Consider the following 17,335-nt stretch of genomic DNA (forward strand, 5'->3'; position numbering starts at 1 on the left):
TGGTGCAGGCAGCATAGTAATTGGAGTACGGAGCAACGGGCGACCGTTTTATTCACCAACGAGTTCCGTTTTAGACTAAACACCAATTCTCGCTATTCTTTCATATGGAGATATCCAAGGACCCGCTACCTACCCTCCAATACCCACGAAATCAACAATTATGGCGGTGGCAGTGTAATGGTCTGGGCAGGCATCATGTTAGATAGATGCACACCTCTCCACATCTTCGACAGAGGTTCTGTGACTGGTGTGAGGTATAGGGATGAGGTTTTGGAGCCCTATGTTCGCCTTTTCCCATGTGCAGTGGGCCCCGAGTTCATCTTACAGGACGATAACGCGAGGCCACATAGAGCTCTTCTGGTTGACAAATTTTGCAACAGTGAGGATATTCGGTGGATGGATTAGCCAGCCAGGTCTCCAGACCTCAACCCCATAGAGCTTGTCTGGGATACTCTGGCGAGGGGAAATGCAACTCGCAACCCTTCTCCGAGAACCATTCAGGAACTGAAACAGCGTTGCTGAACGAGTGGAATCAATTGCCCCAGGCACTAACTAATAAACTTCCTTATTTCCAGTATGACATCACGCTGCGAGGTCTGTATGGCTGTAAGAGGGGAACCATACCCCTTATTAAACCATTTCTTTTGTGTCTTCTACAACCGCTGTTTCAGACCTTCAGACTCCCATGAGTGTTACATACAAACATGTGTGTCTATTATAACTGTTGAATGTTTATTTTGTTTGTAGTATATCAACCTATGTTCACACCAAGTTTTATTAAAATCTGTCCAGTAGTTCTGGAGATCGTAGATCAAATATGAAATTCTCTTAATTTATTTCACCAGTGTATCAATGTCACTGCCTGAGTGTATCTTTGGGATTGTGTACTGGATGTTGTTTAGAGCTTTGGCATAATTTTGCCAGTCAGTTTTAACAAGTTGACTGCCATGGCACTTTTCGGATTCCAGTTCGAGAAGCCAAATCGATTTAATCATATTTATAATTATATTTTTTGTTCGCTTTTTAATAAATTTTCTGTTCATGCAAACCAGCATCGATTTTTTGTTCTTTTCCCAAAAGCCATCTATCAATATTAGCACTGATATATTCCGATTTTAATCAGAGCTGCACAAAAATGGCAAGTAAACACAGTGCGATATAACTCGTAGTTGGCGTCCTAGAACAGAACGTAATCTACGAGTTATCTCGTAGTTGGCGTCCTAGAACAGAACACAATCTACGAGTTATCTCGTAGTTGGCAGTCAACGTGTTAAAGGCTTTTTTGACTGATGTAGTATAACTACTGATATCCAGTACCAAACGGACCGGATTGTGGTCGTAACCCATTCTTTTATAAAAGACATTATGCAGTACAGATAAACTGAAAGTATACATTGATACTCATGATAATTCTTTCATCTGTTAAATATAATATTGTTTTTAAAGGCATTTTACTTCATAACAAGAATATGCGAAATAGTCACAAAATGCAATTATATACCAATGATAATATAGAAATTCAAAGGAGATCTTTTTTTTTTTTTTCTTTTATATCAAGATAAAATGGGTAATCTGACATTTTTTTTTTGCTAGATAATCTCAATGCTTGAGCTCCTATTCATTTAAGTTTTCTTGTTTGGTATACCCGTATCTTGTGTCTTTTGATTATCTGCTTAAATAACAAGCAATCTATGATTATTTATCTGTATAAAGAATGATCTGTTTCCTTAAACTTCCGCTGAAATGATTAAACTTTAAATTTGACTAAATCCGAGCCAAATTTCACAGTCAAGAGAAAAATACCTTTGTAATTTTAAATAATAATGACACAAAATGATAAGTAATATCTGAATACAAAAAAAATAAGTTTTTTTTTACAAAGGATTTTGCATCTACCTTTAGTTACATGTATAATGTTAAGGCTGTATGCAAGTTCCTGTTTTACACTTTCAAGTGTTTCAATGGTACTTTTCCCTAAAGCAGCTAAAAAGGTACTTTTTTCTACTGTAAATTTTTACATTCCTTGAAAGGAAAGAAAAATTGGAAACAACATAAGAAGACCTAGGGGGCTAGCTGTTTAAAATTAAGTCAAATAGTCCCCTGTGTTTGGCTGACATAGTGCAAATGACAGTATGCCAAAAGTTTTCTTCTGTTCAAGATGCCATTTTTACTTTTTTTTAATGAAATTTTTAAATAATAAATTAGCATTATTACTGTATTGTTCATACACCAAAATTAGACACCTCCCATTTACATTTTTAAAGTATTTATCCTTCTACAGTTAACCCCCCAAAAAAACTGAAATAATTCTTTTTAATTACCCTGCAAATTAATATATTCTTCATAATGAAAAGCATGCTAATAATCAGAGATGCACAAAAATTTCTTACAAAATAAATAAATAAAAAAAAGGGGGGGACAATCAAATACAGAATTTTCGCATAAAAAGAATACAGCATAAAAATAATTACCCAAGTAATAATTCAACTGTCTTAGGTTTTATGTCCTCAATTATGACCTGACGACTTGTTTTCTCTGAAAAGTCACTAGACAGCATCCGCCAAAATACTAAACTTTGCGAAGACAGTAACAATGAATGTACTGGGAAGCGCCATTGCTTATGATCAGAGCCTTTCACCAGGATTGTAATATCACTTAAATCTTCATTCAAGAATAGCCGCTCTCCTGCACCTCCATATGCTGCATTACTTAGTAACTGGCTCATTTTTAAGCAAAATGATCTATAAAAGAAGGAATAATATAAGTGATAAAAAAACTGACCAGAAAATAATCTAAATATCAAAACTAAATACTTTTGTCCCTCACTAAACAAACTCAATCAATTCTGAGTTACTTATCTTTGAGAAAATGATCAAAAACAAAACTATATTGATTAATAGAACTTTAAACAAAACACTGGTCAGTTAAATACTGGAAATGAGCTCAAATTTTAAGGTTCTGGGTAGTGATTGAATTTTATCTGGGGGGGATCCTAGGAAAATTCCCCCCTTTTGTAATAGTTTTATGATCATAAGTTATAGAAATGAAATAACACATTTCCATTTTTTATAGACCAGCAATGCTCAACCTTTTTTGCCATATGCACCTCTTTCATCCTTGCTAGAAGATCAATCCTCCCTCCCTTTCCAGAATTCAAAAAATATATGCACATTTATTTTTATGACCTTTTAACTCGCAGGAAGCGAGTATAGCTAGGCTGAATGCATCCCCCTGGCTGAGAACAACCATTATAAAATTTCTGTTTCTCTCTTGAGAACAAGTTTCATTAATATAAAAATAAAAAATTTTGATTTTAGCTTGACATTAAACATGCAATTAATTAATTATTACATCATATTCTCTAAATATTCGTGAAAATTACCTAAATTAAAGGAACTATTCTAATTTTTTCTACACTGTATCACAAATGGAAAATTCTAAAGCTAATAAATATTGCATAAACATGAATTATTCGATTTTAAAAAAAGCGACAATGATTATTTAAATAGTTGATTGAATCTTTTTCCTCTGATTTAGAAAGTGGATATCTATGTATCTTGGTTCTAAGATAGGTACGTTGGAAAAATTAGTACATTAGTTGACATTCATTATAACGACTATTCTATTATAATGACTGGTACAAAAAGCACTCAGTTGCATATTGTTACGTTTTTCTTCTGACACCAGTTGTTAACGTTATTTTCTGACACCAGTTGTTAACGTTATTTTCTGACACCAGTTTGTATGGGATTCATATGGATTTGGAGTGAATAATGACAATACTACTTGATGAAGTACTGAAACATACTTTGTTGACCAGTATTGTCAGGACAGCTCCAAAACACGTTTTTAGAGTCATCGCTGAACTACTATAAACACGCTGACACGATCAGCGACACATCTTCCAGGTTATCAGGCTATCATGATAAAGCACCACAGTACAGCTTCCGACTCTGCTTGGTCATTCTCGGAACTCAACGTCCTCTCAAGACTCTCCACGCTACAACTCGCACTGCATTTAACAACACACAGAGCACAGCTCGACTCTTCGGTTCAGTCATTTCCGGAGTTCAACACGCTCTCTCGACGATGCACAAACCGCGATACACTACGAGACTTTTTCAGTGCACTTGACAACCAACTCAACACTCGCTGCCTGGCTGTCAACTCAATCGACTCCGCAGGGATTGACTCGCTAGACGAGACACCAACTCGATACTAACTCTCCGCATATCAGCAGGGTTTATATAGCTTTTGACTGGTGTTCGATAACATTCTGAGCTAAACCAGTAAGAATTCGTTCCAGAAGGTTCTCCATCCGTCCATGGCATATCACCAATTTTGTCGCCAAATGGGCGATTTCTCGCCAAATGTGGCAACCCGGCTTTTCCTTGTCATTTTATGGCAACCCTAAAACTGTTCATTCATTTTAATATTCAGTCATTAAAACTCAATAAATTTAAAACACAATACAATATTAAAATCATGTTATAATGCTTAATTTATAATACATGAATTAAAACTCAAATTGGTAATGGACATAATTTTGTAATATTTATTTTGACCATGCCATCTGAAGTCTTAATAGTCACAACCCTAACAATATTATCAAGACCAGGATGTAACTTAGTAATTCTACCCATTTTCCATTTAGTTGGAGCTAAGTTATGCTCCTTTATGAGACACAGATCATTAACTTGAAGATTTTTAGTTGGCAAAAGCCATTTTGGTCTTTGTTGTAATCGGCACAGATATTCTTTGTGCCACCGTTTCCAAAATTGTTGAACCATTTTTTGAATATGTTGCCATCTAGTGAGATGGGAAACTTCAATGTAATTTGGTTCAGGAATGCTTGTTAATAAGAAAATGACCAGACATCAATGCTGATAAGTCATTTGGATCATTAGACAAACTTGTTAAAGGTCGCAAATTAAGACAAGCTTCTGTTTGTGTGAGAAATGTTTCAAATTCTTTATATGCTAATCTCGCCTCACCAACTACTCGTTTTAAATAGTATTTTGTTGATTTTATACCAGCTTCCCAGAATCCACCCATATGCGACCCTTATTTGCTCTAATTTGAAAAGGGCCAGCGTAATCCACTCCACAGCGAAAAAACGCAGGAGCAGGGGAAATCACTCATCAATTGATTAGTGACCAGATGCTCTAATTTTGCAACACTTTATACATTTCCTAACTAAATCTCTGATAACAGCTCTACCACTTATGATCCAATATTGTTCCTGAATGCAAGATTGCATGAGTTGTGGACCTGTATGCAAAAGTATTTCATGGTAATGTCTAACAATGACATGAGTTAAAATGTGCCTCTTTGGCAGCAAAATTGGATGCCTAAAGCCATATGCACGGTTTGCATGTCGCAAGCGACCGCCTACCCTGAGAATACCTGAATTATCTAAAAATGGATTTAAAGATAAAATTTTGCTTGTACAAGATAATGATTGATTTCTGCTTAAAGTGTTAATTTCATTCTTAAATTCAACATATTGCATTAATTTAATTAACACATGCATAGCTTTAGTTAATTTACTAGATTTTAAAAATCCACTTACCTGATCTTCTGAATTTTTACAGTTATTGCTATTAGAAGACCATTTTCTTAGAACAAATCCTGCACGTGACAGCATCTGATTCAATTGCATTTGTAATTCTATAGCTTCAGTAACTGAACTGGCTCCGGACATCAAATCATAAACGTACAAGTCCCCAAGACATGTCTTGGAAGCCAAAGGAAAATTAGTTGCTTCATCTACTGCTAATTGCTGTAAACATTTTACTGCAAGGTACGGTGCTGATGCAGTATTGTCGCAGTTAATCGAAAATTCTGAATTGGTTTATAAGGTGAATCGCGCCAGACTATTCTTTGAAAGTCTGCGTCTTTTAGTATAATTTGTCTGTACATTTTCTCTATGTCTGCAGTTATAGCTACTCTGTGAATTCTGAAACGAATAATTAATGTTGTCAGATCAGTCTGTAACTGTGGACCAATCATCAATTTCTCATTAAGAGAAATACCGCTAGAAGATTTTGCAGAACCATCAAATACGACATGAAATTTATCACCATTTTTATCCGGAAATGAATGGTGCGGAAGGTAAAAACTAAATTTAGCTGGAACATCAATTTCATTTTCTGGAATCAATTCCATATGACCAAGTTCTTGGTAATCCTCCATAAATTTGTGATATTGACTGAAAAGAGATAGATTAATAAGTTGACGTTCAGTGCTTTGTAAACGATGTACAGCAACATCCCTAGCTGACTCAAGTTCATCGCTAGATCTACAAAATGGAAACTTAACAACAAATCTACCTGCTGAATCATGAGAAAAATTCCGCTTGAAATGATTTTCACACTCAATTTCTTCTTCTGTGTAATGCTTTATCTCTGAAATTTCTTCCAATTTCCAAAATTTTTCCAGCTGGAGCTGAACATTGGTACAACTAGCATGATTAGATACAATTGTTTGTGATACACTTTTAGTCTTTCCGATAATGACCCAGCCAAATATTGATTCCAAGGCTGTTAAGGAACGACCCGGAACAGTTAAATGTTCATGAAGCATTATCTCGCCAAATACATCTGCGCCTAAAAGAATATCTATTGGGCCAGGCTGGAAACAATGTGTACCTGCCAAACATAAATGTTTGAAAGATGTCAAAACAGATCTATCAACTTGATATTGAGGAAGGTCACACGTGATCTTGGGTATAATTAATGCATTAACTGAAATGCTTGCGTTTTTATAAAATGGAGATGTTACTTGTAATTGAACTGAACCTGAAACCTTTCCAATTTTTTGCGAGCTCAGGCCATTCACACTTACGTTTGCAGTAGTATGCTTTAGCTGCAATAAATTTACACAGTGCTCCCGAATAAATGAGCCCTAGCCCAATCCAGACAAAAATAAACCCGTTTTCCTTGCACGAAATATCCTTCTATATCAGAATGTTAAAAATGTCTTGACACATCATTCAAAGAATTGTGCTGGCTTACGACGGACCATGTTAGTGGATGGAAAGTAGACACAAACATTCGTTATTGCGTTTATTGGCCTGACAAGAACAAGTTCGTACAGTAGATATACAGGTAGTTTGGCACTCGCAGGTGCCCTCTTTCAGAGAACAAAATCAAAATTTACATAAGGTGCGAACACTAGGTTCCGTCCTTTTACACAGTGCGAGAAACATATACATTCACGCAGATTCTTCATTATTTAATCTCTTTAAATATAATACAGGGCAACAGTATTGGTTGCTACAATTTGAAAAGTGATTCAACACTTCTAGTGATTTGATGCAAAATGCCAGTTTAGTCCTTTAGGGCTATCGCCTCTTTTAGCTACGGAAAAAGAAAAGGGGGTACTTCATTGTTATAGCAGAGATTGAATCATCAGTCAACCAAGTTATCTTGCCAAAATATGGCTGGGTGTTCTTATACCTCACCACATAATAGTGTATATTAGTACATGTTTCATTTTTACTCTTGCTACATATTATTCATTTTTGATGAGGTTTTTTTGAATTCACATTATTTAAAAACCCATTCAATTTGTGTGTGTGTGAATATTATGTTAACAATCTAATTTACCAAATAACGAAATGGATGCCAAATCGTTTTTTACATGAAAGAAGTCTTTTACCTGACAAAGAAGTATGTGAAAGTGGGCACAACATAAAACTTTAACCATTTGGAGGTGCAATGTTAAAAATTACAAAATAAGAAGGGCCTCTGTATTGGAAATTGGTTCAGCAGATCCAGAATATTGTTCGTCACTGCTATTAGATTTATGTATTCTTCTGGCAGAAGAGTCGACGTTCATGAAACGGTGTAACAAACAGCTTAATGTGTGCGAAAGTGCTGCAATAGACTGGAACAATTACATCCGTGGATTTTTAAAAATATTCTTAGGAAAACACATGCGTATAGGTGTATTTTATTATGGCAAAGCACACTAGGGCTATCTGCCTAAGGGGAGGGATGCCTTTGTGGAGGACTTTCTAAGGGGAACTGGCTCGTATACACGTTACATATGGGGAAAACCACGAAAACACCCATGCAGCCAGCCCGTTCGCGGGATTCGAACCTCGGACCGAACTACCAGTGTTCAGCGACTTTACCGCTCGGCCGCTGGTGGGCCTGGAAAAAGACATGCGAGTATTATTGTTATTATTATATATTGCATTGATTATTTTTATATTTGTGCTTCATGGGCTGGGTGAAATTGTAGTCGAGATGTTGGTGCAAATACAGAACCGCCAAATATGGTTGGGGGCTACTATAACAAAGACGGACGTTTCCCCAAAAAACTTGACACAATCCCATTAGAGTGGAGTCAGTTTAAAATGTGCCAACAACCTCGCCGAATATCTTGGCTCAAGAATTTTAGTTTTTATTTTAAATATCATCGCTCATTATTTTATTTTGAGTATTTTTAATTTATGTTTATAAAATCATGGCTTGAGATTTCTAGTTTTTGTTTGAAATATCGTCACTGGTTATTTTTTTTTGTCATATTTTGCCTATTCTTTTAGAACGATGGATTACACAATTTGGCAGTTTCCTAATGATGAAGAGGTTGCCGTCAGGATAAAGGAATAATTCATAGCAACAGACTTTGTTCTCAAAATCCTCCACTTAAGTTCACTTTTGACTCAAACAAAGCTCCTATATGGAACTGTTACATACATTCTTGTTGTGAAAAAAAAAAAGGGATTGAGAACCAAAACATGATTTGAAGGCTCGCGTCTTGCTTTCCCAACTCCGTTCGTTTCATCTATCTGTGGTGTTAAGAATTGACATCGATTGAATTATGCGAACTGCAATTAGAAATGCAACATAATACAACAGTAGATTGGAATTACTACTTGAAGAAGGTATGTGCAAATAGTTTGATATCTTGTAAAAGAATTAAAAATCGGTGGAACCAACCAAACCATAGAAACAGACACAGTCTTTTTACAAAAAGATTTAAAAAAAAAAAAAAAGCTGGATTTATTCTTCCGGAGCAATGGGCATTTGGAGGTTTATGCCATTAAAGCATAGAATGTTTTCTGGTCGCCATTCCTGATCGCTGCGCTACGACACTGACGACTGCCATTCAAGAAAACATCGCAGGTTGCAGCATTATATTTCCAGACTGCTTGAAAGGATATAAGCAAAAAGAGCTAAGAAAAGCTCGATATGAACATTTCACTGTAAATCGCAGGTATTTTTTAGACCCCGAAACTGGATGCCATACCGAAACTGTGGAGCACTAAATGGAGAAATAAACGTCAAACCGGTGCCTATGGGCACCGAGGTGACCTTGCATAGTGCCCACCAAGCTTCGGTAACTTTTTTTTTTTTGGCTGCAACAGTCTTCCTTGGGGTTACATATAGAAGGGGTTCGGCGGGGGGAGAGGTCAGAAACTTGGCTGACCTTGTCTTGGGTTTCAGAAACATTGAGGGTGATGGCGTGTCTTAACTTGATGCTTCTTATCACCTCTGTCCTGTTTAAAATGACAATGCGAACGAATGCCTCTAGACTGGATGGCCCGGCTACCAAATTTTCGAAAAAAGGGGAAGATATAAATTATGGAAATGCCTGTGAATTACATGTACATGATCTTGAATGCAGCGAATGAGAAGGTAAAAAAATTTAACCAAAAGAAGTAATTTCTGTATTATGATTTTGTAACGACCGGGCCCGACAGGCCCGATGCGCGTCCTCGAGGGTTAATACAATGATAAAGTTTTAAAATTTGGGGCACAATACTATAAGGCTTACCACACCAAAATGAGCTGACAATGAGTGACAAAAGTAGAGGGAACTGCAGGTCGCAGTTGATCCTCGACTTGACTGTATAACACAATTATAATAAGTATTTTACAAGGTGCAAAGGGCAACTTTTGACTCACGTTCACCAGTCTTCTTTGAGCTTTTGGCAGTGACAGTGTTAGTGGTGCACTTAGTCTAGTTCAGCTTCCTTCTTCTGCATTGGGGCTTAGCGATTTTTTTTTTTTTTTTTTTTTCTGCTGCTGCAGCATGATGAGTGTGCCCAGCAAAAGGCAGAAAATATACAATTAGAATTCCAGCTGGAAAGAAATGTATTGCTTTGTTGATGTGAAAGGGAAGTGTGTGTTTGCTTTGTGGTGCTTCTGTAGCATTGGCCAAGAAACATAATGCGGAACGTCACTTTCAGATGAATCATAGAACATTTGCAACAAACTAACATTTGGAACTGGAATATTTGCAACTAGGGTTCGAAAATTAGGAAGAAGAAAGTATGTGAGTTGAAATTTAAGCTTTCAGTGTAGCATTCGGTATTTGCTACGCCAGTTTCAAAGTAAAAAAATTTAACAATGGCTTCATTTAAAATTGCTCACCTGCTGGTGAAGAAGAAAAAACATTTCAAGACGATGAGTTGCTGAAGGAAGCATTTCTTGCAGGTGCCGAAAGCCTCATTGATGAATTCTCTAACAAGCGTCAAATCATCAATGCAATTCAGAGCCTTTAGTTATCAGGCAGCACTGTTTTAAGGAGAATAGAAGCAATTGCTGATGACATGCAATCACAACTGAAGAGAGACTTGGAAACATGTGAAAGCTTTTCTCTCCAATTTAATGAGTCCATGGATATTTCCGACACATCGCGGTTAGCCATTATAATAAGAATGGTATTTAACGACTTTTCTGTTAAAGAAGAATTATTAAAAATTCTACCTTTGAAGATGAGAATGTGAGGAGAGGACATTTACAGCGTTTTTAAGACGTTTGCAGCAAAAATTGGCTTGCCACTTAAAAAGCTATCGGCAATTACCACAGATAGAGCACCTGCCATGACAGGAAGGACCAACTACTGCTTTCCTGCTTTGTGCAGGAAAGACGAGTGTTTTTCAAACTTCAAGCCTTATCACTGCATCATTCATCAAGAAGCGTTGTGTGCAAAGATACTTCCATTTGAATTCGTTATAAATGTTATCACGTCGATTATCAATTTTACTTGTGTGACTCCTTTGCAACAACAGCTTTTTAACACACTGCTGGAAGACTCAGAAGATAAAACAGTCGACCTCTTCTTGCATGCAAAAGTCCGATGGCTTAGCAGAGGTAAAGTTCTATCAAGGTTTCTATCTCTAATCGAGCAAAAAGAGTTCATGGAATCTAACCCTGACAAATTCAGTAAGCACATTGAAAAAATAAGTGACTCTTTGTGGCTTACCTCGCCGATATCACTGAGAAACTCAGCATTTTAAATCTGGATCTTCAGGGTAAAGACAAGGAGCTGGCCAAAATGATGGAATCTGTGAAAGCTTTCACAAGTCAAATTGACATTATGGATGTCTCAAATGAGACCACACTCCCTGGTTCATTCTCAATCATGAAAAAAATGGCGAATGATGACAATTTTGAGTCCTTGCAATTTTCCAGCCATCTCAAGATGCTTCTGGACCAATTTGAAAAGCAATTTCAAGATTTCATTTAGCTGGAGCCAGTGGTGAGCTTTTTTTGTCAACCCATTTACCCCGAAGCAACTGAAACCTCCACAGCAGTTGCAAGAATTATTGCCATAAAGGTGGCAAACCTCGAGCTGGAAATAGTTGAACTGAAGAATGATATTATCCTGCAAGCACATGCCACAGATGTAGACTTCTGGAAACTTGTGGAAAAGAACAATTTCCATAATTATGAAGTGTTGCATATAAAATTAAATCTTGGTCTACCTACCAATATTTTGGGTCTACCTACATCTGCAAATATCTATTTGCAACTATGAACATTATCAAGTCAAATAATCGGAGCAGGCTCACTGATTTGCATCTTGACAAGTGCTTGCGTGCGGGATCCTCAGCGTATGCACCTAACGTACATTATGTTGGTGGACAAAATTCAATGACAAAAATTGCATTTAGTGCAATACCATAAACAGAAGAGACACAACTATATTGTAAGTAATAAAGACATTGTGCATGAAATGATAATTTTGTTTCTATCTTGATTCATTTTTCGATCTTCTTTATGAGGGAGCGTTTTCTTTTTTTTTTAAATTAATTATTTTTTTAAAATTTTTTTTACGGGCTAGCGTTAACTAGTAACATGATAATATTGCCAAGGGATGGCCAGTATATCACCCAGGACAGAAATGTTATGTGGTGCCCGCTTAGCTTTCTGAAGCTGCCATGTGTGTCCCAGCACCAAAAAAGGTTGAGTAACTGGTTTACACGGATCGTTGGAAAGCATATAAATTGGATGAACTACGAGATGCCAGCTTTGAACATTTTATTGCCAACCACAAAGTCCACTTTGTTGATCCAGAAAGTGGATGCCTCACCCAAATGGTAAAGCATCTGTGGGAAAGCACAGAATGGTGCAACAAACAGCATCAAGGCGCAGCTTAAGACCACTTCGAATCATACTTGTCCGAGTTTATGTCTCAATGAATGCATAAAAAAACTAACATTTTTTCTTTGATATTAGAAGCTATTAAAAATCTTATGCCTCTTCAATAAATTAATAGTTCAAGATTAGGATCTAGACTTTTTTTTAATTTTGTCTTTATTTGGGGGGGGGATTAACCATTGTCAACGACCCCCCGAAATGCAGTAGCACCCGATTTTGTTATTAATGTTTAATCAATAAGATTTTAACTGGACTGTGCAGTTTAAATACATTCTAACAAGGAAAGTCTGCCAAACTCTCAGTATTTTATAAATATATATGGTTTCTACTGTTTTTCTTATGTGCTACAAGTGTTGTTTTCAGCAACAAGAGTTATTCAATGCTGTTTTCTCATCAACTCGGAATTTTTCGTGCGTGGATTACTTTGAAACTGTGTGACTTTTTTATGTGCTGTGAATTTTTGTGCTGTGAATTTTTTATGTGCTGTGAATTTTTAGTGAATTTTTTGCTCTTGGTTATAAGGTGCGCAAAGTCTCACAAATGCATAGATTCAAAACTAAGGTCCTTATGCCTCTTTTTCAAGTCCAGTAGGAGAATGTACCAGGGGTAGAAGATATTCATAACTTAACTTACTTCATGTGTTTTTATGTTACTGTTACCCCATATAACACTATCAGAAGTGTGCAGTGTCACAACTGACAACACAGCTCTACTCTTATATGCGCCCTAATATCAACAAATGTAACGTGGCGATGCATGTTCTGTGCTGGTTTTTGACGCGATTTGCGATTGCATGTTGTATGGCAACCCTGTTGACGTTGAAAGATCTTTTGCTGGAGTTCTTTAATTGCTTGGTGGTTCGTGTCATGCATGTTGTGAAATGGCCTATGTTGCAATGAGAGACGTGTTGGCAAGATTTCAATCGCGTATTCTAGATTGTGTGCAAAGGAAATTTAGTATTAAAAGGTACGATGTTGGAGTTGTTAACGAGTCTGCTCTGTATAATGCTCTGAGTCTGAGAGGATAGGGAGGAAAGATAAAGTGGTGGATGTTGATGAATCGAAGTTCGGCAAAAGGAAATATCATCGTGGTCATCCTGTTGAGGGGCAGTGGGTATTTGGAGGTGTGGAAAGTGGGTCTGGGAAATTATTTTTAGTGGCTGTGTGATAGAAGTAGAAAAACGCTGATGCTGTGTTTTAAAGAGTAGATTGAGCTTGGTATAACTATTTTTTCGGATGGATGGAAATCTTACAAGGATGAAGGTTTTGAACATTTATTTGTGAGCCATAGTATGAATTTTCTGGATAGTGCGTCTGGCTGTCGTATAAATAGGATAGTGATTACGTCGCAGCATGTTAAAGGCAGTATGAAATTGGTATTTCTGCTGTTCAAAAAAGCATTCATTCATGGTAAGTGCATTTTATTTTATTCTTGTTCTTATTTTATAGAATGTTATGTTCATTTTTTTAAGTTATTTTAGTTTATTTTATTGATTAGTGCATAGTGCCTAGATTGTGCAACTCGTAGATGTTTTTTAAAGTTGAAACAGAATGCTGTGTACATAGTATTCTTTGAAATTTATTGTTATGTTAATTTATTAAAGCGAGGTGTGTGTAGTTCATAGATTCGTTCATTGCCTAGATTGCACAATTCGTAGATGTTTTTTCAAGTTTAAACAGTTTGTTATGTTAATTTATTAAAGCGAGGTGTGCGTAGTTTGTAGATTCGTTCATTGCCTACATTGTGCAATTCGTAGATGTTTTTTTAAGTTAAAACATATTGCCGTGTACATGGATTCTTGTCAAATATTTTTGGTTAGAAACTTTACGTTTTTTCTATCTAAATTTTTGTTTTAGTTTAGGATTTTTAGCTTAAATTGTGTGTTCAAAATGTGGTTTTTGAATGTGCAAAACCGCGTTTTTCGAGACATTTTAGGCTTAAAGTTTGAAATGTATACAAAAAATTTAGATAGTAATACGGCAGCATGGAGTTTCTCGCAAAAAATGTTTGGCGAGAAATTTGGCGACCTGAGGGTGCATATAAGAGTAGTTCCGCCAACACTTCCACAACTCGTCAGAAAATTGCAAACTAAAGCTCTGCAGGGTCAAGTGTGTGGGGGCACATAAAACTGAAAACTGTAAGGCTAAATGAATTGACAATGTCATGGGCTGTAACTGCGAACGACCAGGGCACATGGTCAATTACCGTGGTTGTCCAAAATTCTCTAATGCTAGAAATGTTAAAAATTCATAAGGTAATGAATAAAAGTAAAGCTAATGTTTCTAACAATGTAAATTTTGGTAATCGAAATAATGTAGTACCAGGCAAAAGTTATGCTAATGCAACTAGTGGTAAGGTTACACCTGAAAATGGCAAACTGTCTGATAAAAATTTTTAAAATGTAACTGATGACAATAATATTAGGAAGAAACCTACACAAGTAGGCCCAAATGTATTTGCTGATACATTTAAATTTATTTAGGAGCCTTTTGATATTTTTAAGGAATTTTCATTTGCTAATACAGTCAAAAGTCGTTAATCCAGACTCGTCTGAACTTCGGCGATTCCGGATTATCGATCATCAGTTTAAATCTGGTAAGATGGCATGCAGAAATTACAAAATTAAAAATATGAAACCGTAATTTATGAAATAAAGAACAATTATGATCTAAAGGGTATCAAAATTTACAAAAAGAAAAAGCTTGATATTTATTTGTTTACTTTATTAAACATTTCTTTCAATGTAAGTTGCTTCGTTTCATGTGATAATACTTTCTCCTTAATTCTATTAAACAGACATAATTTCTTGTTCAGTTACAAAGTTCCACTGTTCATGTCCTATAATTGCTGTGTTGAGAATACCAATTAATTTGTCAATCGAAATGTTTTCGTTTTCAATAACCTCTGGGTCACTTTCTTCACTATCGGAAGCGAATTATAATGACCAGGAACTTGATTTAAATCATATCAAAGACGGAGTACATCGAGATGAAATACTACACTTAGTAAGGAATTATAAGCCAAATAAAATAAAAACATCTGCCCTGAAGATAAGGATAGTGCTGACAGATCAACTTCCAATCCGCAACGTGAAACTGATAAACAGATTTCGGATTTCAAAACATACTTTCGCTTTGTAGATACAAATCACATATTAGTAAATATATATCGAAAATTCTATTTGACATAATCAAAAGTTCAAGCTTATTTTTATGAAATTGCTCTAACAGTCTGCAAAAAATAATAAGCCGGATCCAATTCGAAGATTAAGGAACAACGCAATCTGCAATATTAACTGAATTAGATAATTTTAGCTTAGCTTATACCTCCGTTACACATTAAACGCGCATGCGCACAAACATATTCGCAGCCGTAAAGGTCTTACGTGCACTCTAAAACGCCTGTGCACATGCGTGAATGAGACGCATGCACAGAAAGTTTGTAGCTTTGAGGTCCAGATTATAGATCATTCCGAATTATGTGTGTCCGAATTAACGACTTTTGACTGTATTATTAGAAAGATTACAGATAAAATGCCTGAGTTTCAAGCTGCAGAGCACACTATTGACAAGATGTTTATTTTGTTTCAAATGTTCAAAAATGTCTTTGGTTCTAAATGTAATGTATAGTGTTGCTAACAATTGTGTAAACATTTATACATTGAACAAAAACGGTTTGTCTCATAAAATTAATGAACTGCGGGATTTTATAAATGAGCACAGTTCTGATCTATTCTTCCTACAAGAACATCGACTTGGCCCATCAAACCCAATCTATGTTGCAAATTACTGTGTATATTGATCCAATAGAGACATAACTGCTCGCAGAAGGAGAGGAGGTGGTACTGCTCTCTCCTTGTTAAATGCTGCATTCCTCACTATCAAATAATAATCCCACAGCTTTCAGCCATTGAGGACACAGCTATCTCCATCACAACAAACACAGACACAACATACAAGTTTGTCTCCACTTATATACCACCATCAAAACTCCGCACAGCTGTTGAGGCAGATCTCAACATATTACTCACACTTGATACACACTTAATTATAGGTGGAGACCTGAATGCTAGACACCGTGCATGGAACTGCTATAATTCTAACACTATCGGCAATGTCATATTCAACTTGGCCTACAGGGTCCCATTTCAGATAGCAGTTCCAATACCCCAACACGATATACTACTGATTCCGCTAGTATCTAGCTCTTCTCAGAAACACCAGTGTTCCGCCGGATGTTTCTGTGTTGGATGAATTATCTTCTGACCACAATCTGGTCCGTTTGATACCGGACATCAGTAGTTAATACAACACCAGTCAAAAGAGCCTTCAAAACTGACTGGCAACTTTTGCCAAAGCTATAAACAACATTCAGTACACTATCCCAACAATACATTCAGGCAATGACATTCATAGTTTAATCGAGGAGTTTATCCGTGCAGTACAAAATGCCTATAAAATTGATCAAAGAGAAATGAAATGGCCTAAACCTGTCAGATTCAAGGAACTTAGCCAGCTCATCAAAAAATGCAATGCCGCCAGGAGGCAATTTCAGAGAACCAGATTCAGAAAGGACAAAACTATCTTCAATAGGCTGTGTGATGCAGTTAAGTCTAGCACTAATTATTACTCACAACTCCAATGGGCTAACTACCTGGAATCCCTCTCTGGAGATGATAACTCTATATTGAAAGTGGTCAAAAGGTATAAAAAATGCCACAACATTCCCCACCCTTAAAAGCCCTCAAAGGATCCATTACATAGATAGAGAAAGCAGAACTTTTAGCACAGCATCTGGAATCTCAGTTTTCCACTAACAACATTCACGACCCCATTACAGAACAATTAATTACTGACTTTCACAACAACTGTATGCCAAGCCGACATATTGACGATCCTAGTCATGCCGCCGGAGGTTTGCTCTTATATTAAAAA

At 36.4% G+C, this 17,335-nt stretch overlaps 1 protein-coding gene across 2 annotated transcripts in view; it reads right to left on the reverse strand.

The window, feature by feature from the left end:
* LOC118184914 (BTB/POZ domain-containing protein 6-like) overlaps positions 1-17,335 on the reverse strand; it is a 39,580-nt gene that overhangs the window by 12,095 nt on the left and 10,150 nt on the right. For both annotated transcript variants that reach the window (XM_035354651.2, XM_035354649.2), the window contains exon 2: positions 2,472-2,741. In XM_035354651.2, coding sequence (XP_035210542.1) covers positions 2,472-2,725 — 254 coding nt within the window. In that variant the 5' untranslated portion in view covers positions 2,726-2,741. The remainder of the gene's footprint in view (positions 1-2,471; positions 2,742-17,335) is intronic.

The sequence above is a fragment of the Stegodyphus dumicola genome, chromosome 2 (assembly GCF_044657685.1).
Source record: "Stegodyphus dumicola isolate Sdum_Otavi_A_Nest chromosome 2, ASM4465768v1".
Taxonomy (NCBI): Eukaryota; Metazoa; Arthropoda; class Arachnida; order Araneae; family Eresidae; genus Stegodyphus; species Stegodyphus dumicola.